The sequence below is a fragment of the Oratosquilla oratoria genome, chromosome 13 (assembly GCF_046742065.1).
Source record: "Oratosquilla oratoria isolate Oo_2021 chromosome 13, ASM4674206v1, whole genome shotgun sequence".
Lineage (NCBI taxonomy): Eukaryota > Metazoa > Arthropoda > Malacostraca > Stomatopoda > Squillidae > Oratosquilla > Oratosquilla oratoria.
This window is the reverse complement of record NC_134789.1, coordinates 54,474,862-54,500,447: the sequence shown is the minus strand read 5'-3', so window position 1 is coordinate 54,500,447 and position 25,586 is coordinate 54,474,862. Positions and strand designations below refer to the sequence as shown.

The 25,586-nt window shown below is 40.7% G+C and overlaps 1 protein-coding gene across 5 annotated transcripts in view; it reads right to left on the bottom strand.

Moving 5' to 3' along the window:
- Nucleotides 1-25,062, bottom strand: part of LOC143032427 (uncharacterized) — a gene marked incomplete at its 5' end in the record, with an annotated part of 52,353 nt that extends 27,291 nt beyond the window's left edge. For all 5 annotated transcript variants that reach the window (XR_012967112.1, XM_076197193.1, XM_076197196.1 and 2 more), the window contains 5 exon segments: nucleotides 1,421-2,562; nucleotides 5,541-5,682; nucleotides 14,397-14,490; nucleotides 14,698-15,382; nucleotides 20,274-25,062. Coding sequence is in view for 4 of the 5 variants with exons in the window: in XM_076197193.1 (XP_076053308.1) it covers nucleotides 1,421-2,562; nucleotides 5,541-5,682; nucleotides 14,397-14,490; nucleotides 14,698-15,382; nucleotides 20,274-25,062 (6,852 nt within the window).
- Nucleotides 25,063-25,586: the final 524 nt, after the last annotated feature.

Genomic DNA, 25,586 nt, shown 5'->3' with positions numbered 1-25,586 from the left:
AAACCACACAAGTTAATTTGTTATTAGCTCACATATGGTAAATATCCTGCACTAAGCTCCATAAAACTTTGAATTATTATTATGTGGTGTGTGTATTTACCTAATTGTAGTATACAGGAAGAGAGCAATGCTCATTGAGTCCCATCTCTTATTCTCTAACTTTTTATCATACCTAGCCTCAAATTCATGTACAGTTCCAACTTAATCTATATCCCTGATTTCCAGTTATCACATTTAGATTTGAACTTGTATATCATTTAAGCTTGGGGTATATCACCTAAGCTATTCCATGTATTTATACATCTATATGGGAAACTGAATTTCTTCACATCCTTTACATGTGGTCTTTCTTAATTTGTTCCTACAACCTCTTAAAGCCCTCCCATCTTTTATCAGGAGATCTCTTCTGTTAATGCAATCTATCTCCTTTAGTGACCTGAATACTGTAATCATATCACCTCTTTCTCTTCGATCTTCCAAAGTTGGCAGACCCTATGCTTTTTTGTCTTTCCTTATATGGTTTATCTGCCAGGCTAAGGAACAGTTTGGTTGCTGAGAAAACTGTATTTCTTCACATCTCTTAGACATGTGGTCTTTCTAATTTCTCATGACCTCTTAAAGCCCTCCCATTTTTCATCAGATCTCTTTTGTCAATGCAATCTATCCCCTTTAGTGATCTAAGCACTATAATCATATCACCTCTTTCTCTTTGATCTTTCAAAGTTGGCAGACCCAGTACTTTTAGTCTTTCCTCATATGGTTATCTACCAAGCTGGGGACCAGTTCGGTTGTTGCCATTTGTATTCTTTAAATCTTGCTTATATCCTTCACTCAGTGTGGTGACCATACTAACGACACATATTCCAGTCTTGGACGTATCAGGGTTTTGATGAGTTTTTTCATCATATCTTCGTCCATATCGTGGAATGCCACTTAAATCTTCTGCAGTAGTCTGTATATCATCCCTCAATCCTGCTGATGTGTCTGCCTGGTGACAAGGACTCCCAAGTCTTTCTCCTTTTTTGCTTTTGAAATGGGTTCACTTTCCAGGGAATAGATTAAGGATGGCCTTTTGCCACTTTTGCTCATTTCCAGTACTTTGCATTTTTTGGTATTGAAAAAGAAGTAGAAGATTGGAGCAATGAGAACAACAACTGAGCTGAAAAAAATAACTTATCTGAAAGTGGAAAGGTGGAATGTGTGTTTCTGAACTGGCCACTAAATATGGTACGGCTAAATTCATCATTTGCACCATGCTTAAAAATAGAAATGGTCAAGGAGGATGCAATGAAAGAAAAATCCATTACATCCTCCTACATTTTTGTCTTAATTACAACCCTTTTTATTAAATTTCCCTTCTACATACCTAACTGTTGTTTACAATGAAAAGAAAATAATAAAAGAACAATGTCAAACTGACCTTTTTCTTGACTTTGCCTTGTTGTGGCTGCTTAACTGTATCTTGTGGTCTTTCAGTGGCACAGGCTTCACAACCTGGTCGAGTCCATGGATTAACTAGCGTACAGGATGGACACACCCATCCATTGGTAACTGATTTACTTGAAGCTTTGGCTTCTTGAGGATTCTGCTCGTTCATTTGAGAAACATTCTCATGGTTCGTTTGAGGGACATTCTCCTTGTTTGCTTGTAGGTCATTCCCATCCCTTGATGGTGCAGCTATAGTTATATTTTTTTTCCTTTCAGTCAGCTCAGACTTGTTTTGCATTTGCTGCTCCTGGGGTTGTTTATGATGCGACTGTAACAGCTGGGATGGCTGGAGCTGCTGCTGAGGTTGTGGGTAATTTTGCAGCTGTTGTGTAAGTTGGGGTTGATGATTGAATTTTGGCTGACCTACTACAGATTGAGTTTTTTTTTCACCTAATGATTGCTGTTGGTTTTTATTAATGTCTGCTTCCTTTGCCATCCAGTTATTATTTGCTGCACTACTGTTTTCTGTTGTGACTCCATTTACATTTCCCATAGTTTGTTCTTCCACCTGATCAACCTGAACTCTATTCCTACCTAATGGTATAGTAGGATTTCCATTCTGCATGACTGGAGTAACTTTAGGCTTAAGGACAATAGGTTGACCTTCTTTAAATTCCTGAACATGAGCAGAATGAAATATTGAAGTTCTGGCAATGTTTATTTCCTTTTCTTCAATCTCTTTAACCCTGCTATCACTTGTATAACTGTTGTGAACCTGATTATCATTTTCTCTTTCTAACTGAGTTGCATGAATAACATTGACATTTTCATAAAAAGTATTATCTTTATTTTCTTCCATTTCTTGTCTCATTAATCGTTCTTCTTCCTCCTTCTCACCATTTCTATCATCACAGATATCAAAACTCATTTCATATGAATATGTATCTGGATTGTAAAATCTATAGTGCTCTTTGCCATGAGAATCGCGTTGCACAACATGATCACTATGAATATTTTCGTCACTGAGGCTTGGATCTTGGTACCTCACAGTTCTGATTTCAGATCCCCTATATTCATCTGAACTATTATCTTGCAAACGAGTTGAACTATTCTTCCTTTCCTTAATTCCACTTTCTGAAATAAGAATACAGGAGTTCACTGTATGCAGAATTCTAGTCTAGTGGCAAAATCTACATTTGTTGCCTTACTTTCCTATATAATATCAATGTTCTTGTCACCCTATCAGACTAGTAGAATTACCTGGCTACTAGAACAATAGACAGAAGTGTGGATTTCCAGGAAAAAATCATAGTGGAAAGATGATGGTGATGTGTCTAGAGAGTTGATAGCAAATACAGTGTTTAGGAAGAAAGTCAGGCATAAGTACACATGTGAGATGGTGGTGGATGGAAGGGTGGTAGATAGGGCTTTAATGGACTAAATATTGGTAACGAGGAAAAGAGTAGGAGTTTTGGATGTACATGTTCTTAGGGGAGAGAGTGGGAGAATATCAGATCATTTGTAGGTGGAAGGTAAGCTGAGAGTGGGGGATAGATGGAGAAAGAGGAAAGGTACAAAAGGTAGGGAGGTGCTTAGAGTAAACTGGTTAAATGAGAATGAAAAGGAGGAGTACAAGAAGCTGAGAGAAGAGTGGGAGGGAGTTAAGGATAGAGTAGAACTAGGAATGGAGGTGGAATGGGGATGTTTCAAGGAGGGAGGTATGAAGTGTGCAAAGATGGTGTGTAGAAGGAGGAGGATGGGAGGAACAGAAGTAAGGGTAGTGAGTGGTGGGATGATAAAACAAAGAAGGTTGTAGAAGAGAAGAAACAAGTATTCACAGATTAGTTACAAAATAAGATGATAGAATCATATGAGAGGTACAAAGAAAAAAGAAGTAAAACATGAGATAAATGAGGCAAAAAGAAGCGCAGATGTCAAATTGGGTAAGAGTATGACAGAAAATTTTGAAAGTAATAAAAAGGATGTTTTGGAAGGAAATTAAGAGTAAGAGGGGGTGAATCAAGTAGAGAAGAAAAGGTAAATGGTGGGTATGGAAAGATGATAATGGAGGAGATAGTGGTAAGAAGATGGGCAGAGTATATTAGGGAGTTGCTAAATGTGGAGGAGGATAGAGAGGGAAAGGTAGTTGCAGTGGGAAGCACTAAGAAAATGACAGTGATGAATGAGGAAAATAGAGAAATAAGATGAGGTGAAAGCAGTTATTATTTTAACCTATATTTATCTTAAACTTCCTCCTTTTGCACAACCTTCCCAAACTCTGTTACTAACTTCCTTAGTCCCTCCTCTGATCTTCCTCCAAGCACAGTGTTGTCAGCAAACAACTGGCTTATCTCTCATTTTTCTCAATCCCCAGCCCATTACCCTTGCGTTTACGTCCCACACAAACCCAACCATGTACACATTGAACAGCCACGGTGACATGACATATCCCTGGTGAAGTCCCACCTTTACTTCAAACCACTTGCTCTCTCCATTTCTAATTCTAACACAGGCTCTACTAGTCTTGTACAAACTCTTTACTGCTCTTAACAGCTTTCCTCCTATCCCATATATTCACAAAATCTCCCACAATGCCTTCCTGCCTACCCTCTCATAAGTCTTTTCCAAATCCATAAAGGCCCAAAAAACATCCTTACCTTTTCCTAAAACTTTCTCACATATCTGCCTTACCACAAAAATCTGATCCACACAACCCCTAACTTTCCTAATCCCACTGTTCCTCTCCTAATCCTCTCAATCAAAACCCTCCCATAAGCCTTCCTAATTATACTCAACAGACTGACCCCTCTGAAACTACTACACTCTCATTTGTCCCATTTTTTGTAAAGTGGAACCATACAGGCACTCCTCCAGCACCCTACCCTCTTTCTGACGAACATTAAACAACCTACCTCACCAGCCAGTCTACCATCACTGTACCTCTTTTTTTCTTTTTCTTGATATTCCACATGACACTCATCTAACCCAGGTGCCTTGCCTGCTCTCATAATTTTAACAACTGCTAGCACTTCATCATTTCTTATTTCTCCTCCATTTTCCTCATTTATAACTGTCATTTTCTTAGCACCTCCCACTACAACTACCTTTCCCTCCCTATCCTCCTTCACATTTAGCAACTCCCTAAAATACTCTGCCCACCTTCCTCTTACTGCTGCCTCTTCCATTATCATCTCTCCATCTCCTCCTTTTACATTTTCTTCTCTACTTGATTCACCTCCCCTTCCTCTCTTAATTTCCCTCCAAAACATATTCTTATTACTTTCAATATTTTCTCTTACAATCTTCTCCATTTCACATCTGCTCTCCTTTTTGCCTCCTTTATCTTATATTTTGCTTCTCTTCTTTTTTCTTTGCACCTCTCATATGTTTCTCTTGTCCTATTTTGCAACCAATCTGTGAATGCTCATTTCTTCTCTTCTACAACCTTCTTTGCTTCATCATCCCACCACTCACTACCCTTTCTTCTATTTCCTCCCATTTTCCTTGTTCCCCACATCATCTTTGCACACCTCGTGACTCCCTTCTTGAAATATCCTGCTCTCGTCTCAGCTCTCACCAAAAAAAAAAAAAAAAAAAAAAAAAAAAAAAAAAAAAAAAGAGGCAACCCCCTTCTCCCCTAAGAACATGTACATCCAAAGCCTCTCCTATTCTTCTCTTGGGTACCACTATGTATTCAATGAAAGCCCTATCTACCACCTGTCCACCACTCCCATGTGTACTTATGTTTGACTTTTTTCTTAAACACTGTGTTTATCATCGACTCTTTCTAGATACATCTCCACCATTAAATCTCTACTATGATTTTTCCTGGCACTCCACACTTCCCAACCACTCCGTCTACTGGTTCATTTCTTACTCTAGCACCTAGATCTCCCAATACCACTACATTGACATTTCTCCCTAAACCCTCTATACATTCATTTAAATCTATCCAAATACATATATATAAGCATGAGGGCTTGTGCCAAATTGTTGATGATAAACTAGGAATGCAACTGTTTTTGTTAGGATAGAAAAATGGAGTGAATATCTTCAAGAAAATTATATAAGGGTTCATTAGAAAATAAAACTAGGAAAAACTATAGCAAGACCTGGGGCAACAAGATACAGGAAGATTGGACAGCCTTCAGTGGTAACTTTATGCTGTTCTAAAGTCATGTTATCATCATTAGCAAGCCTTCGGCCCAAAATCCAGCGCTGCACTTCTGGAGGAAAACCAAAATCTTTCTCAACCTGAAATAAAAAGGAAAACAGAAAGTTTTATTAATGTGATATCTAATCATACATTAAAATATACATGATGGACTTCTGAGTTTTATGTGTGCTTTGTTTTGACCATTAAGCATGTAACTAGAAAATCACCAAAATTTAGACTTATGTTTACACATCAAGTGTGCTGTTTATTTTGGCACTTGTGTGGATTCCCCTGAATTTCACTAACTTTAACCTACAGAAACTTTTATCAAACTACTTCACACTATGAAATAGTTTCAGGAATGTTAAGATGTGAAATTATTGGTGCTATAAAATATACATCAAAGGATTTCTGTTTGTCTTGTTACCAAAAACATTCCTTCATTGCAGGACTAAGCTAATATCAGAGGGAACTCCCCTTTGCAGGTTTGCTTTCCATAGATTTGATCATTCAATTTCCCCTCATGACCATGGCACAGGTTGACTCTAGACTTAAGTTAGGCATAGAACCTCTCCATTTGAATTTCAGTAGGAGCACAAACTGCAAATTAGAGTTTAATCCCAAGGTTTGCACCCACCCCAGCATCATACACTCATCAACTAGGGTAGCCCCTATAATACCAGGCTATAGTTAGGTAGCTACACCTATAGCTATCCTCACTAAGATGGGCTCCATTGGTGTGGCTTAACCAAGAGTAGGTGAAGCCTTTGCTTCTAATCTAAACACTAGGGTGTCAGGAGTGAGGAGAGGACATGGGAGGGAAGGGGTGGCTATATTAGTAAATGAAGAGATAGGTAAGTGTTCGATGGAGTGGAAGTTTTTTCAAGGTTAACCCCTTCACTACGGGCCAAAATCTCACGGGCAGCATTAGCTGCCAGACATGCGATGTTGCATTATAATACTCGCATTATAAAAAATAAAGTTACCGCTGTATTGCTCGTTCGCTTTCACCCGTGAATTTTGATAACCATAGAAAATATGATGAAGCCAGTTTACAGAGTAAAGGGGTCACGCAGGTACAACTACAATATTGTCATGGCCACGTTCACGATACCCCGACCATGACAATATGTTGTAGCGAAGGAGCCCGGACCCAAGAGAAACAATGAGCCCCTTTGTGCGCAGGGACTCTATGGACAAGAAGTGCGCGCGAAATGTGTCGGCGGAGGAGTATGAAATCGGTGACCTCGCCGATGTCAGGTCAAGGGGCACGCACGCCAAAACCAGGCGGCGATGTAGAGCCAACATATAAAGTCACATTACATTGTAGAATTAAGGTATCAGATAGAAATTATTTTGTGAGCCCTCTCCACACAAGAATAAAGGAAATGGTGGAAGTGTGGAGTTGGGTAAATAGAATTAGGATAAATAAATTAAGTACATGTTGGCACCTGTGCTATGACGCTGGTGTCGTGCGGTCTGTGTATATAAGAAGGGGAGCAGTGGTCCTTACCCCACCCCGCTCCTGCACCGCACTCTGTTCTTGCTCAACATTGGTAAGAGATATATATATATATATTTATAATTTTATACTGTGCTAGAAAATCTATCTCCCGTTGCTTTTGCCCATTGTTTTTCTTTATCCCCGCGAAGAGAAAGAATATCCAAAACGAGGCTACGTTTTGAATCTAATATTCTAGATTGAAGGAACTGCTCGAATCCTAAGTCCCGATTCGATGTATAAACTCAAACATAGAGCCTAGATTCGTGACATATAAATGGGGGCCTCCTGTCCGGGATACTTTCAATTCGCTGGATGAGAGAAACTGGTTCATAAAAGCACGCAGTTACAAAAAGAAAACAAATTAATAATCATCAATCAGACCGCCGAGCAACTTGCGCTCGTGATCGATCCTAAAAACGCATTTAATCTGGCTTCATTGTTTACATTCAGTTACGCGTCGCCTGGGGGTATTGTCGTCAAAACAAAACTTCTTTTATCACAATGTCCTACCCAAACACACCAGTAAGTTCTAGGAGTAGCCCCGGCTTTGAAGGATTCCCACAGGTTAGAGAAGGGGAAAGTGACGTAGAAAGTAGGAGAGGGAGATCTCACACTAGTGATATAGAATTCGAACAAAGTAGGAGCGAAAGAGACTTCGACCCGGGGGAAGATGAAAGCGTTAGATATTATTATAACGCAAGGAGCAGTTTCAGTGAGGGAGAGATAGAAGGCAACGTACGTAGGAGACAAGAAACAGAAATTCGTTATTATGGGGAAATTCCCCAAATCAGAAATTATGACATAGAAGATAGAATGAGTGAAATCAGATTAGGAAGTAGACCAACCAATAGGGAAAATGAATACACCTGTAGACAAAGGCCAGACACACCACAAGAAATAGGAAGACACTATTGTAGAGAGGAAGGTAGAGAGACGCCAAAAATGGGAAGATATAGTATGGAATCAGATAGGGGTGGATACGATCAGTTCCCACAGGAAAGAGGCCAATACTACGACAGGATAGACGACATGGACAGGTTCAGAATAAGTAGGGACCCTAGAGTTGAAGTGGGCAGTGAGCAATACCCTAGAAGGCGAACAGAATCAGGGGGAGAAGCAAACAGGTGTCATATAGAACATCCCACTTACCAACAGGCGGGAGTGAGAAACACAGGAAACATAATAGACAGCATCATCAAGGCAAATCACATTATTCCCAAATTTAATGAAGAAGACCCAGATCTATTCTTCTCATCATTCGAAGGTTTGGCCAAACAAATAGGATGGACAAGGGATGTCTGGCCGGTAATGATAAGATCTAGCCTACCCCCAAAAGCCTTAGATGTGTATACTATGTTTGACTGTGAAGGCATTTATGTGAGTATGATCAAATTAAATATGAAATACTAAAAGTTTACGAAGTCACCCCAGAGTACTTTAGAAAAAAGTTCAGAGAGGAAGAAAGGGATGTCAGTCGTGGATTCATAAATATGGCTAGGAAGTTGAGGAGTGAATTTTCAAAATGGATGAGGGCAGAAAATGCGATAAGTGCAAAGGAAATTATGGAAGTAATGGTTAGGGAGCAATTTTTAAACTTGCTTAGCAATGAAGCCAAATTATATGTGACCCAACAAAAATGTGAAACCCTAATGGAGGCGGCCAGTCGTGCCGAAAACTTTGCCCTGAGGATGGGTGAGACACAAAGTCAAAAATCAAGCACAGTACAAAATCAAGGGAACAAGAACAGAGGTGCGTTCGCAGTTCCGGGTCCGGGCCAGAGGTATACAAGACCACAAGTAGGGGATAGCTGGAGAAAACCTCAGAGATGTCTCAGGTGCGGGAGATACGGGCATAGGACTCAAGATTGTTACACCCGACTCAGTGATCGGGCATACAGACAGGATATGGAAAATAGCCAGCCCAAGCAAGGGATAATGTGCGTTGAGAGAGATGAGGACGCATATATGAGGGACTCTAGTGAAAATCTCAGTCATGGGATGAAAACTTACTCAGGAAGGAAAGACAAAGGGAAAACACAAGTACAGGAAGACAAGACAGACGAAGTGGGGATCAACCCAAGGTGGTCAATGTATGTGAAGGATGCCAAGATGGGAATAAAAAAAAAATCGCGGTAAAAGCACTGAGGGATACGGGAGCGTGTCGTACCATCGTGAGACCAGATCTGATACCGGGTTTAAAACAGAGAAGCACAGGTAAATTCTCCATGATATTGGCAGGGGGAGTAATAGAATCAGCTCCTTTAATCAACATGGTTTTGGAAATGGATGGACAGGTAGCAAAGGTCGAGGTAGGCTTAGCAAAGATACCGATAAAAGGAGTAGATGTCCTCTTAGGAAATGACGTAGGCGAAGCGGTTCCCATTAAACTAAAGACAGTCAGTGACCCCATACCCAGACAGACACATACTCTTACTGACTCAGCTGACATGGCCGATCCTGTGGCATTCATCACTAGAAGCCAGGCCAGGAGAGCACAAGAAGAGGAGGAACAAAGTAAAAGTGACCTAGCCCTCCTGCTTGGTGGAGACTCTGGGGACGAGACCAAAGATGAGGCGAAGGAAGAGACGATAGCGGACAAGAATGAAGAAGAAGACGTCCTTGCAGAGGAAGTCGTCAAGGGGATCGCTGTGGATGCAGAGCGACTCATCATACTCCAGAAAGAGGACCCTGAATTGGAAGCGGTGCGCCGAGCGGCAGAAGAGGAAGAGCAAGAAAAAGAAAAATACGACGACAAGAAATTCATCATAGAAAAGGGAGTCCTCTTAAGAAGGTACAAGACACCAGATAAGGTAGGGGGCGACGTTATTCTACAGATAGTCATCCCGCAGGTGATGAGGGAACGTGTTGTGAAAATGGCACATGAGGCTACTTGTGCCCACCTCGGGACAACTAAGACAAAGCAGGCTATAGCAGCCCATTTTTTCTGGCCCCGAATGTCAGAGGACATTAAAAGGGTGGTCAGGGAATGCATCGTGTGTCAAGTGACTGGAAAACCAAACGATACACCTAAGAGAGTACCCATGCATCAAGTTCCTATAATTGAGGAACCTTTCTCTAGGGTTGTTGTAGATTGTGTGGGCCCTCTCCCAAAAACTAAGTCAGGGAAACAATTCTTAATAACCATAATGTGTCAAGCTACTCGGTATGCTGAAGCGATACCTCTCTCCAACATTAAGGCCAGGACAATCACCAAGGCCCTGATGTCTTATTTCAGTAAGATGGGCATGCCTCGGGAGGTACAGAGTGACAGGGGCACCAATTTTTTAAGTGGGATATTCAAGGGAGCCCTAGAAGGCTTCAACATAAAACACATAATCGCTTCAGCATATCACCCCCAGAGCCAGGGGAGTCTCGAAAGGTTCCACGGAACCTTAAAACGTATGATTAGAGCCTTTGTTTTAGAATTCCAAAAAGATTGGGATGAAGGCATAGACTTGTTACTCTATGCCTCCAGAATAACTGTCCATGAGGGTTTAGGTTTTTCTCCATTTTACTTAATGTTTGGCAGGGCACCAAGAGAGCCCCTTGCTTCCCTGTATGACCAGCTATTGTCAAAAACTCCAGAAGGAGGTATCCAATACACTAAATTAGTAGGTAACAACTTCGAAAAGCTAAGGAGAATCAGACAGATAGCAAAGAAAAACCTTGAAGTAGCGCAGGGAAGTTATAAGAACCAATATGATAAGAAATCAGTTAGGAGGGAGTTAAAGGTAGGAGAATATGTGCTTGTACTGTCCCCTCAGAGAAACTCATTGCATCCAAAATATGAGGGACCATTTGAGGTGCTCGAAAGAAAAGGGGGTCACAACTATGTACTGAGAAATCCAATGAGAAGATCTGGGATACAGCAAGCACATATTAACCTCCTAAAGGAATTTAAAGGGGAAATAGAAAAAGAGGCAATTGGTGCAATTGAGACAGGACAAACTGAGGGAAGTCTTGACTCAGATATTGAAGATCTAACATTTTCTTATAATTTGGACAGATCAGATAACAATGAGGCATTGGAGAAATCCTTGTCGTCATTGGAGGGAGAGATGCGGGAAGAAGTTAGAGCGATACTCCGCGAGCACATCCAGGTATTTTCCCCATGCCCCAGCGTTACCCAAGCAATTCATCACGACGTCATACTAGAAGATGGTGCCAAACCGGTGAGACAAGCGCCATACAGATTGTCGCCCCAGAAGAAGAAAATCATGGAGGAAGAAGTTCAACAGCTCATGACCCAAGGTTTGGTGGAGCCTAGTACTAGCCCCTGGGCCTCACCGGCCATATTGGTACCAAAACCCGGAGGTGAGTGGAGGCTGTGCGTGGATTACAGGCAAGTAAATGCGGTCACCCAGGCCGATCCTTATCCCCTCCCTAGAATTGATGACCTCATTGAGGAAGTTGCTACAGCCCAATTCCTTTCGAAGTTAGATTTGATGAAAGGGTATCACCAGATTCCCCTTACAAGTAGGGCCCGCACGATATCTGCATTCGTCACACCCCATGGGCATTTCCAGTATACTGTCACCCCCTTCGGAATGAAAAATAGTGGCGCATCCTTCCAGCGCCTTGTGAATTGGCTTGTCGAGGGATTACCAGGTGTCAGAGCCTATTCGGACGACATCATTGTGTTTTCCGACACGTGGGTTGATCACCTGTACAGGCTGCAGGGGTTGTTTGACAGATTAGCACAGGCCCACCTCACCGTGAACATGAAGAAGAGCTCCTTTGGGAGAAGTTCTATCGCATACCTCGGACATCAAGTGGGCCAAAACAACATCACGCCATTGGAAGCCAAGATCAAGGATATAGTGGAGTTCCAGGTTCCGAAGACACGACGAGGCATCAGAAGATTCCTTGGCATGCTGGGATTTTACCGCAGGTATTGTCCAAACCTCGCGGATGTGGCTGCTCCTTTAACCCGCATGCTCTCTTGTAATCCTTTCAGGTGGGATGAAGGCGCAATTGCTGCCATAGAGGAGTGTAAGAAACTTCTCTCTAGAGGTCCTGTCTTAATTGCCCCTGACTACGGTAAGACCTTTATAATCTTCTGTGACGCCAGCAAAGTAGCTGTAGGCGCCATGCTTGCGCAAGAGAAGGATGGCGTCATGAGGCCCATCTCATTTATGTCTCAGGTTCTCAAGGACTACCAAACACGGTATTCTACCATTGAGAAGGAAGCTCTTGCCCTTGTATTAGCCCTTAAGAAATTCCATGTATTCTTAGATAGAGAAGTAGTTATCTTTAGTGATCATAATCCATTGAAATATATCATAGAAGGTAAAACCAAAAATGATAGGCTGGCTAGATGGGCGATAGCTCTCCAAGGTTACAATTTAACAGTCAAATATATTCCAGGAAAATCTAATGTGGTAGCTGATGCCTTATCACGTCCCGACATAAAATGCTCAGACCCCATTTCACAGGCCTGATCATTTTTTCCGGCGAAAGGGGGATATATGTCATGGCCACGTTCACGATACCCCGACCATGACAATATGTTGTAGCGAAGGAGCCCGGACCCAAGAGAAACAATGAGCCCCTTTGTGCGCAGGGACTCTATGGACAAGAAGTGCGCGCGAAATGTGTCGGCGGAGGAGTATGAAATCGGTGACCTCGCCGATGTCAGGTCAAGGGGCACGCACGCCAAAACCAGGCGGCGATGTAGAGCCAACATATAAAGTCACATTACATTGTAGAATTAAGGTATCAGATAGAAATTATTTTGTGAGCCCTCTCCACACAAGAATAAAGGAAATGGTGGAAGTGTGGAGTTGGGTAAATAGAATTAGGATAAATAAATTAAGTACATGTTGGCACCTGTGCTATGACGCTGGTGTCGTGCGGTCTGTGTATATAAGAAGGGGAGCAGTGGTCCTTACCCCACCCCGCTCCTGCACCGCACTCTGTTCTTGCTCAACATTGGTAAGAGATATATATATATATATTTATAATTTTATACTGTGCTAGAAAATCTATCTCCCGTTGCTTTTGCCCATTGTTTTTCTTTATCCCCGCGAAGAGAAAGAATATCCAAAACGAGGCTACGTTTTGAATCTAATATTCTAGATTGAAGGAACTGCTCGAATCCTAAGTCCCGATTCGATGTATAAACTCAAACATAGAGCCTAGATTCGTGACAATATATATAGGCCTAATCAAGACGCCGACATCAGCATCCTCGTGTACCCACTTGCTCCTCATGACGCCTACGTAGGTGTCATCGTATCGAAGGGGTTAATGTGGATGAAGGTGAAATTAGGGAGATGTGGGTCTTTGGCCTGGTAGTGAGAAGTGTTAAGGAATGGAAGGGTTTTTGGATAGATTTAAACGAGTGCATAGAAGGTTTAGGGAGAAATGTCAATGTAGCGGTATTGGGAGATTTCCATGCTAGAGTAGGAGATAAACCAAAAGACAACCAATAGATGGAGTATTTGGGAAGTGTAGAGTGCCAGCAAAAAATAGTAGTGGAGCTAATGGTGCAGATGTGTTTAGGAGTTGATGATAGCTAACAGAGTGTTTAGGAAGAAAGTTGTGGTGAATGTCTTAACCCTTTTCCAAATCCATAAAGGCCCAAAAACATCCTTACCCTTTACTAAAGCTTTCTTACATATCTGTCTTACCCCCCCCCCCCAAAAAAAAAAAAAAAAAAAAAAAAAAAAAAAAAAAAAAAAAAAAAAGTGTGGAAGGCAGAGGTGGATGGAATGTACATGAGGGGTGACCGAGGATGAGATGGATGGGGTAAAAGGGGTATTGAGCAAGAGGGAGATGTCTATTGAAGAGTGAAGGGAGAGGGCAGAAGATTGGGGTGAGTGGAGAATGGTTGTGTATGGCTGATACTGTGATGCATGTAAGGGAGTGGGTGGGTTAGGGAGTGCCTGTGTAAATGATATTTTCATGCAGTCCAAAGGGAATTCTCCCTGTCTTCAATGTTTTTGCATGAGGGGACAGAGGTAGTCACCAATTGAATGAAGCAGCCTTGCCATGGATGTGCTGTGTCTTGTTGCATTGCTTCTGACCCAGGGCAATGGGCGAGATGCAGGGATGCCCCGTCATCAAGGAGGAGCCAAGATGAGAGGGAGGAAGGGGAGGGTGGAATGGAATGGGTGGGGATGAAATGAGTGGAAGTAGTATTATGCCTTTTGACTATGCCTACTTCTTTTCTATGGGGGAAAACACCCTTGGTGTATGTATGTACAAATTTTGTGCCCAGGGTGATCACCCCAATGGTGCCACCCATGCTACAGCACTGATAGTAATTATCATTACATATATTACTATTACTCAAAGAAAGACCTACCTTGGCTCGAAGATCTCCTACAGTCATGGTTTGTACAACAGTGACACTGATGGGACCTTGGTGGCTAGTCTTGTCTTCAACATACATTTGTACACTGTAAATATTGAAGAATGCGATGCTAAGTATAATTTGTACCATATTCATAAACAATTACTTTTGTTTCTAAAATAATATTACAAGCTTAATATAAGTATTTCCTCTAAAAAAGAAAAAATATCATGCAATGAGAAAACAATATATCTAATATAACACATTCTCTATCTCACACACAATTACAAAGATTTTTTTACTCTCTACACACTTAAATGGAACACATGTTTGTTCTTCAATCATCATTGTTTCGGGAGCATCAGGCAATTTGCTGATAGTGTCTGACTTAACTTCCCTCCTTCCAACATTGACTTTAGTTTCCCTCTTCTGTTTTGGAATTGCACCTTGGCCTGAATTGAGTTCTGCTTCAGGTACAGCCATTCTTTTTTCTTGATTTGAAATTTCTGTTTCCTTACCAGATCCATTTGGTAAAGAATCACATTCTTTCTTACTCCCTGTTTTGTGCTGGGTGTCACTGATTTCTTCTGTCTTAACTTTATCTGAATTTTCATTAACCTTTGAATCTTTTGGTGAGTGACTCACATCACTTGGTACAACTGTAGACTCAGAATCATCAGATGTTGTATCTTCGGCAATGTTGCCTTTATTTTTATCTTTTATATCTTCTGGTATTCTGCTTAAAGTTGGAGGTCTGGCATCATGAGGTACCTTTTGTTCTGCCCAGTCAGCTAATCCTACTCCAATGCCAGGAGCTCCTTGTATTTTTGGGTTGCGTACTACTGAACAGGAGATGCGTAGTTCAGCCAGATCATGTGCAAGTCTTGAGGCCTCAGCATGGTTTCCTCGAGTTATTGCCCCTTCTAGTCGTCTGAGTAGTCGGTTGATATTTAGTGTGTTCATCTGTCCAATCTCTGGCTCAGCAACTTTAAGGTTAGCTGTGGGGGAGAAAAATTTGAAAAATGTTAATCATCTTGTACACACATACATACTGAGGTAGATTATTTAATAATGACTTAAATTAAAAATCACTGATTATTTGACTGTAAATGAATTTTATATTTTATGTATGGCAGAGACCAAGCTACCACAAATATTCATCTCTACCTGGAAAATGATGAACACAGTCTGGAGATGTGACCAAAAAGATAAATTGGGGGAAGGGTATGATGACGATGGTTTTGGGAAATAATACAAATGTATTCCAAAGGGCATTCTCCCCCTTATAAAATGGGTGGGGTTGTGAAGTCAAAATATACACCCACCCCACACCCATCAACGTCCATTCATTGCACCTCCAATCTTAGCTCCTTGTTAATGAAGGACCTTTGTGAGGCAACTGGCCTCACTGGTGACACATACAGTCCACCCCAGCAGTGTTGAGGCATCAGTGCCTCCATGGGTCCCCAGGGACTGAACATCTGGCAGTAATTGGCTGCCCTGAGGTCATAATCCAGCCACATCGAATTGGACAAAGTGGTCCCCTTAGGTCCAACCTGCTGCATCAGGTCAGACAAAATAAGTTTCCTGGAACACACCTGCAACCCCCAGTTGTGCTGAACATCTCCCAGTGATAGTTAACATGAGGGTCATGGCCTGATTCCAGTGAATATAAGGGTCATTGGAAGTTCACTGGAGACAGATGGCCTCAGGAACTGAGGGAGCAGTCTCCCGCCACCTCCCATGCTGTGACGCTGATGGTGTTGGTTGTACCCCTGACGAGCATCTCACCACCTCCTACACTAACCATCGAGGACCCAGGCTGTGCATCAACTGACTTAGGCCCATTTCACACTAGGCAACTAGTGACTGTCACTAGTTGCATAGTGTGAAAGTCTTGGGCAACTGCAAGCAACCAGTGACTGTCACTGAGTTGTGGAATCCTTTCTCATCATCTCATTAGTCAAAAGAATGGCATCAATGGAGTAGGTGCTTCTGTTGGCTTTGCTGGTCGAGAAAAAGAGATGGTCGGTGACGGCAACTGCCAGTGACAGTCACTCGTTACCGGAGCGGGCAATAGTCATAGCCTGTTGTGCAACTGGGCATCCGCAGTGATGTAGTGTGAAAGGCTCAATTCAAAATAATGGTAGGCAACTAGTGACCATCACTAGTTGCCTAGAGTGAAAGGGGCCTTACCGCCTTGGAGCACCAGGAGTTCACCAAGGACACACCACCTTGGAGGATCACCTGACGAGTATAGCCGCCACTCATCACCGTCTCCCCCCCCCCTCTCATTGCCAGAAGCAAGCTTTTACCCATTCTTAGGCACCCAACTTAAATAAAATTTAAACTATTCCTGAGTTTGCCTTCAGCCAAGCCCACATCCCCTACATTCCTGATAATCTTGTACTACACAATATTGCTTGGATCAAAGGCTATGTAGCAAGACACAACATGGCCTCAATGTCTTGACAGGTGGAGCTAGTTTATCCCCCTCATTTCATTATAAGGCCACTATCCTCCACATCCACTATATATATATATATATATATGAGAAATGCACCAGATTCAGAAAACAAGTACTTTAATCTTGACATGTCTGGTGTTCATCCTCACAGGTTACAATAGCGAGGTAGTTTGATCTTGTCTCATACACAAAAGCATGCAGTTCAACCGGAGTGGACCATAGAACCCTACCATGACATCTTCCCTCCCATCCTAAAAATCTCTAGTGACAAAATGCAGAACACTAGGAGTGGACCATGGGTTGGACTTCCCACATCTCTCCCACACTGGAAATCCCACAGACAAAATGTCACAATCTTCATGGTTACAAAACCTACTTAATTCCTTGCCTACTGTTGGTTTGTTGCCCTACCTACTCTCTCCCTAGCCTCTCTGTAGATAGGGTTTTGTATGATGGATCTGTTGATGCTGTCCTTGTTACTGGCTTTCGGCCCTTCTTTCTGTATTTGTACAAAATTTCACTGCCCTGAATTAGATTGGCAGGGTGCTGAAGTTCTATGATTTTGTGACCATGATGAAGACTGCGACATTTTGTCACTAGGGGGTTTATGGGATGGGAGAGACATGGTTAGTCCAACCCTTTCATGGGATTCCCATGGTCCATTCCCAGTGTACTGCATTTTGTCTCTGCAATGCATGTTTTTGTTTATAAGGTAGGATCAAACTACCTCACTATTGCAACCTGAGGATGAACTCCAAACTGGGTTTGAAATGTTGGGATTAAAGTACCTGTTTCTGGGTCCAGTGTACTTTACTTATATAATATATATATATATAGCTCCAAGTGGCAGCACTGCTTACTGGGAGAAGGAGTCTGCAGAAGACCCCAAAACCTGGCCACAAAACCATCATCCTATCCAGACCTCTACAGCATGGTTCCAATGATTAAGGAAACATAAGACACCTTACAAACTATACAAAGTAAAGCAATAAGAATAATACACATACATATATTTATATATATGTTATGGAGCACATAAGAACATCCCTTCAAGCCATAGCATTTCGTCATTACAATCATTCACTGTTATCTTGTACTAATCTTTCTCAACAAACATTCCTCTAGCATTCACTGTCCCTTTTACCTTGCTGGTTCATCTCATTCTTCCTCGTATGCACACTTCATAGCACATCAGTGGATGAAGAGATACCAAGTGAAGACAAGCCCAAAGCAATAAATCTAAATATTAGAACCAGACTTCATGGTAGCATATTACCTCCCACCAAGATACACTTGGAACGAAACAGAATACCAAAAAATGTCTGATAGATCTTTCCTTTGGAGGGAAATTATTGCACAAGAAGATAACACAGTCCTTATGGGAGATTCCACTTGTACAGAGGTCAACTGAGATGATGGAGAGCATGTGGTAATGAAAATTCCTAAAGCAATAGTCTAAATATTGCAATGTTTGACATGACTAACTGGATAAGAATGTTGACCAGAGTAAGACGAGTCATTCCAGCAAAGGCAAATACAAATTTGGGATGGCAAATTTCTTCATTTTAAGAAATTTCTCGAAGCAGACTAGAAGGAATTCATCAATATATCTATATATATATATGCATGTGTGCACATACATACATATATCTATATATATATATACACACACGCACACATATATATTAAAAAAAAAAAAAAAAAAAAAAAAAAACACTAGGAAAATGACAGAATTGAGACCGAGCACTTTCGTCTATTCAGGAGAAGATGAAGAAGAAGAAAAAAAAAAATCTTACATACATACATACACATACCAAAGGCTTTTTTCCCCTTATAAGGCAGGTAGCCAAAAAACAATGGTATATAAACCACTCCCACCCATTCCATCCCCAACACTCCTTTCCCCTCCACCCTCTTATCTTGGCACCTCCTTGATGATGGGTCATCCCTGCATCTCGCCCACTGCCCTGGGTCAGAAGCAGTGTTGCAAGACACAGCACATCCACAGCAAGGACACTTCATTAAATTGGTGAACCCCCCCCTCTGTCCCCTCATGCATAAAAGGAGAAGACTGGGAGAAATTCCTTCAGGCTGCATCAATTTATTTCTCACAAATACTCCCTCACCCCCATCCCCCACCCATTCCACCTCATGTATCACACCATTATCCATACACATCCATTCTCCACTCACCCCTATCTTCTGTCCTTCCTCAACAGACATTCCCCTCTTTCCCAATGCCCCTTTTACACCATCCATGCATCTCATCCTAGGTCGACCCCTCATGTTAACTCCTTCCACACCTCTTTTACTAGTCTTTCTTCATTCATTCTTTCTATGTGTCCTAACCATCCTAATACTCTTCCATCAACACCTATCTCCCAACTCCCTTTCCACCCCAGTTCTCCTGCTCACCTCTTCATTTCTCACTGAATCCAGCCTAGTAACCCCTGTCATACTTCTCAGGCACCTTATCTCACACACATTCAAACTCCTCCTCTCTTCCTTAAAAAATCTTGCCATTATTACAACTATTATATTACTATTATCATAACTATTATATTATTATTATTATTAACTATTTTTTATTATTATAAATATTATAACTTCCTAAAAAAAATCTACGATTATTATAATAACAAACTCAAAAATAAGTTACTCAAAATTTCATACTTATTGGTAAAAGAAGCTAGTTATTCATTTGCAAAGCAAAGACATTGCAACATATATTCAAGCAATTAAATAATTCTAATTACTCTACTTATGTAATGATCTATTATTATAATTATCTTAATAATCATCTTCACTGTGAGCTAAAACTAATCAGAAAAATAAAACTAGTTACCATAACAAAATGAAAAATCTATGAATAGGAAGAATAAGTGATTAAGTAGAATTCAAATGCATGTGTAATGTTGAAATAATTTTGTGAAAAAAAAAGCTATAAAAGAAAAATTATTAAACAAAGACTACATGAAATAATAGTATGAGAACACAGAAAAAGAAAATATAACCATAAAAATATAACAATCACTACTTAAATATATGTCAAGCATGCAATAATGACAATAGTAGTTAATAATTACTACAAATCTACTGAAGCTGCTGAGCACTCTCCTCTGGCATCACACTCCCTTCTTTATTTTGATATGTGTAGCTTCACTAATAAAGTAATAATATTTTAGATTCCCCTGATATCTCTCCAATCTTTAGTATTCAAAAATAGTAATAACAGTTAAATAAAGATATGTGTATTTCTAGCCTTTATCCTTGTATAGATGTTGTCATAGATTGCTTCAATTGTATATAATTCACTTCTTCATGTGTGGCACAGTACAGGAATGTGAAGAAAGTTTCTGATATTATTATGCTGTTTAGTTTGCTGGCATACATGCAAGCATCCATGACACCAGGAGCCTTACCCTTAAATGTGGCTATGCCTTCAGCTTCTGTCAGTTGCCTACTTAACTTTTCAACTTCCCCAGCTTCAGCTGTTGTTGTTAACACTGGTCCATTTTTGCCAGCTTCCTCACACTGACTTTGTATTTCATTCACTTTACCTGAGAAGGCTGAGGTGCTTCCTCCAGCTGACTGAAAGTTTGGGGTTTCAAGAGAACTCTCCACAATCACATGGGGTATTAGCCCAACACTTGAAGACTGGCATGAATCAATAGAGCCATTTTTGGTTCCTGCAACAGGAACACTGGGATTTTCTTTCTTTTCCTCTGTTGGTGATTCAGGGAAATATTCCTTGTGATGTGCTTCTATAGTTTCAAAGTCTTTGGCTCCAATGAGTTCAAATGTACCTGAGCTAACTGATAATGACCTTGGTCTTTGCTCTCCAGATGTATACAATACTCCATCTTTGATAACTCCAGGGGCTGTGGGAGAGTTACTTGTATCATCCCAGCTTGAGAATTCTGATGTGCGTAATACTGCACCTTGTTCTGCCAAACCTGGTAATTTGACCCCAGTTTGAGTTTTATTCATGTTGGGACGGTAAATTCTTGAACGGACTGCATTAGTTTGAGCAACTGCTACTTTTTCACTTTCTGCAATAGCAACCAGAGAGTCAAACTTGGCAATTGCTGAAGCAATTTCACCTTCTCGCTGACCAACAAGAGCAGTGTTTTGAGGTCTTGGTGTTTCCTTTATGGCTGATCTTTTCCTTTCAACCTCTGGACTACCTTCCTGTAGCAACTGCTCAAATCTCTGTCTACGACCAAGAACTGCTCCTACAGACCTACGTTTACTCTGCTTAGGCTTTCCTGCAACACTGTTTATTTCATCCATTTGATTAAAAATACTAATGACATTCTTCACTGCACCGCTTGGCTTTAAAACTGGGCTTTTTTGATACTCTTTTTTGTAGTAATTTTTTTCATTGCTCTTTTCATACAATGATGCCAGTTGTTGTGATGCTTGCTCTACAACCCACTTTTGTGTTTCATCACCATTGGAAACTGCAGAAGTACTTGACCCTCTTCTTTCTGTATTAGGTGAAGGTGACTCACCACTCTCTGATGTGCTCCTACTCCATGGAGCTTGCATTTTTCTTTTTGACTGAGGGGAGAGTGCTTCATTTCTAGCAACATTTTGACATTCAGTTTGGTTCTCCTGGGGTCTAGGTAGAGAGGACATAAATCTAGCTAACCTCACTCTTCTAATTTCATCAAGAGAAGGGTCAGTTACATTTTCTCTATGTTCAGACTGATCCCTCCCAGTGGCTGTTTCTGAACTTTCCTGATCTAAGTGTTTATTCTCTACAGGTGACTCTGTTGTCTTTGATCCCAATATTCTTTTTTCTTGACTAAGATCTGAGGTACTAGTTTCTGATGAGACAGTGGCTGACACTTTAGATGGTTGACCAGCTACTTTACATTTTGTCTCTTCTTTACTTCTACCATATGATCTTGAGCTTCCTTTATTTTCTTTTTCAATCCTGCGTGAATTAGGTGATTCTACTTGAGTGCTACTTGAAGAATCAAACGATTTGAAGTATGTTTGGAGTTCTTGTTCCCAGTTTTTATCTTTCTTCTTTTTTTGGGGGGGTTTAGTTGAGTCCTCATTAGATGGTAAATTACCCTGAGAAATTCCTGAGGGTCTGCTATCTGCATGGACAACAGTATTAGAAGAAGAATCTGACAATGAACAGGTTTGTGATAAATCAGTTTCCACCTGGCTTGAATCAACGTCATCACCTACACGTTTGGGATTGAATGGTCTTCTTGTTCCACAGGCTTCACATTGTAATCTCCATGGGAGATTAATCAAAGTACAAACATCACATACCCATTTCTTTTTGTGGTCTACTGTTGAGCTATTAATGATATCAATTGGTGCTGGAGGTCTGTTCATATCCACATTAGTCCTTTGTGCTGCAATGTTCCATGCCTCAAAATTGTTTCGTTCACGTAACTGGAGAATTTCTTCCCTGATTCTATCAGCTTTTCTTGTTTCATCTCTTAGTAGTCTTTCCTGATCTTCCTCCATATTTATTTGTGCTATTTCTCGTTGAACATTTGCAATTTCCTGCATTATCTCTCTTGCATCAGCAGAATTTAACCTATATTCTGAATTAACTTCACTAAGGAGATCTTCTTGACTGTTGGCTCTTCGCTCTTGCATTATAGATGACAAGATATCTTCATATATATCATCAGCAGGGGTTGTGGCTGTTGATGTCATTGTTTCTGAGGCCTCTAGAATGGTTGAAACTTCTGGTGAGAACAAATGGTTCATTCTAACACCAAAATTCCTGTTTGGTTTTGGGAAATATCTTGATTGTGATGAATCTTCAGGCTCCTTTGAAGTTTGTTCTTGTTGTGGTTGTGTCTGTTCTTGTTCTCTTTCTGGTGGGTTTCTTCTTGTTGGGCTTGGAGGTGTGGCAAGTTTAGGTGGCTGTTTGGGAGAGCCCTGCATATCTTTTGCTAATTGGTAAAACATTTCTGCATCAAGTACAGCTTTTTGCATTGGTGTGTTTTTTTTAACAGCTGGTGGTGAAGGGGTCACATTAGGTTTTTTATCTGAGGTGGGTAATGCAGTGGCAGCTTCTGGCTGAGTTTTTTTCCCTGTTTTTTTATGAGACTGGCCCTTGAAATAAGATCTTACAAATGACTCGGTTTTTGAAACTTCACTTGTCTTTGTAGTAGTTGACTCAGTAATTTTAAGAGTTGGATTTTCTGTATAAGGTGCTGACTTTTGAGTTAGGGTCTGCTTAGCAGTTTTATCATCATGGCATTCATTTTGTCCATTTCTCTTACTTGACTCTGGGGTCTCCACTGTTGCTGTTGCACCTTCACATACAGATATAATTTCTGCTGTTTTGGTTGTAGATTTCACTTTTTCAATATGAGTAGTCTTTTCTTGTTCAGTTACTCTCTCTGTACTTGAAACATCATTTTGGGTGAGAATATGTAATGAGCTATTGTAAAACTGGTTATCATATGCTTCTTTCTCAGCCTTCTTGATTTGATGTTCTCTTTCAATGTGCTCTGCAGCAGCACGATCAAGCTCACTTATACTTGCAAGGAGAGAAATTTGAGACTTCCTTTTCTCTTTCTTTTCTTCCTCTTTCACCTTTTTGGATGATGATTTGCTGGTATCACTCTTTATGGAATGTGTGCTTTCTTCTGAGGCTTCTGATGTTTCTGACTGCAAACCAATTTTTCCACGGACAAACTGAATGTCTGGCATCCATGAATCATATATCTTATCTTCACTACTTTGACTTTTTTCATGTTTCAATGTGTCCTTCCTGTCTTTACTTTTCTTCCTTTTGTACCATGGGCGTGGTGAAAGAGTAACTTTACTTGTATCTGGAACTGAAGATGAAGACTGAGATCGTGGTAAGTCTTGCTTAAGGAAGCCACTTTCAAGGCGAATAGATTCTGATGAATATTGACTGCTTGTAGCACTAGGAGTTGTGAAACTGTTGCTGCTCAATGACTTTATTGTTGAACTTTGTGATGGAGAAAAGGAACTAACACTAGATATGTTACTAACTGGTCGTATTTGTGACTCTGATGCTGGTGAGCAGACACCTTGTTTTTTAAGTGTACCCTGATCCTGAGAGTGGCCATTTCCTCTAGCCTGGTTTGCTTTATCTGGAGGCATTGGGGCTCTTCTTTTAGCTCTAGTATATATGAGGCCTTCACTCTTAGCTTTGTACAATTTTTGGCCATCAGTCTTTGAAAGGTCTGTGATATTTTCCTCCTCTGAGGCATGCTGAACCTCCTTTCTTGACAAACTAGTAAAACTTGTTTCAGATGATACTGATACTGAATCTCCCATGCCTGGAGGTTGAGGTGCGGGTCGTTTCTTGCGGCTGATGGTGGAAGATGATGAAACTGTACTTTTTCTGTTTTCTTTTCCTGTAACTGTACTTGCAGATCGTTGTGCAACATTTCTTTTCCCACCTGAATTGCTTTCACTTGAACTGTGTTTGAATAAATTGTATCTCCGTGTCAGACCAAAAGACGGTTCTTCACCTCCACTCAAAGTCATCCGTTTGGGGCACTCTGCACTTTTACTTTTGGTAATGGGATAGTAGGCAATACTACTGGCAGCACTGCTCAGGCTGTTCTGGCTTCCTCCCCCAGTTGTCTGTTCTATAGAAGCTGTCTGTTTCTTTTTATCCCTGTTGCGGAACCAACGAAAAATGTTAAGAAAACCTGTGCTTTTTTCACGCCTTAGTTTATACTGACTACCTTGAGTGGTTTTCTTTGCATCTGGTCCATGAGATGAACTCATTGATACAGGTGATGTCATTCTCTTTTCTTGATTAGTTGGTGAATTTGGCTGATTTCCTGAAGTCAATACTTTGGCTGCCTGAACACGCTCCAATCTGGGAGAACCAGGTGCAGAGTGTCTTCCAGCTAGAGATTCCTTAGACTTAACAGTTGATTTTCTTATCATGGTCTCCCCAAAATCATCAAGAGCATCATGCCAATCTTCTTCCTCCTCATTTTTTTTTACAACCTCTTGCAAATTTCCAGACTTCTTGTCCTTAACTCTTCCCTGTTCAACACATTTTTTTGTTGACAATTGTATGGTCACATTTTTATCAACGTTGCTACTAATTTTGCCTTTTGAGCCTTCTTTCTTTTTGGATTTTATGGTTTCCTTTTGCTTAATCTCCATAGGCTCCTTCTGTACCCCTTCTGCCCCAGAAGCCATGGAAGAGCATTGAGTGGGACCACCCCCACATTTCTGCAAAGAAAAAATGTGAAAATATATAAAATGAGACTTAAAATTGCTTCCCATATTGGTAACATGCTGAAAACATTGAACTAAATGCTTCCACCACAAAATTAGTCTCTATAATCCAGAAATTATAACAACATATAAAGCTTCAGAAAATACTGTGCTACCCAAATGTTCCAGTAATATCAACAGAAGAAGCCAACTGTTTGCAGTATTGCCTTTTGCTTAGGAGGAATCAGCAACACTCATTGTGCATCATTGTGGTCCCAACTATATCTGTGAGCAGGTGTGTTGAGCTATCCTTATGATAATAATGTAGGATATTTACCTAGTTGTAGTAAACAGGAGAAGAGCTATGCTCATAGGGTCCTGAATTCTAATCCTTCATCTACAGTATTCCATAAATAAATAATCCTACATGGAAAACTATGCTTTTCATTATCTTTCAAACATCTAATCTTTTCTTAATTTTATCTTATGGCCTCTTGTTTTTCTTGTTCCCAAACTATGAAGTCTTTCATGTAAAGTGT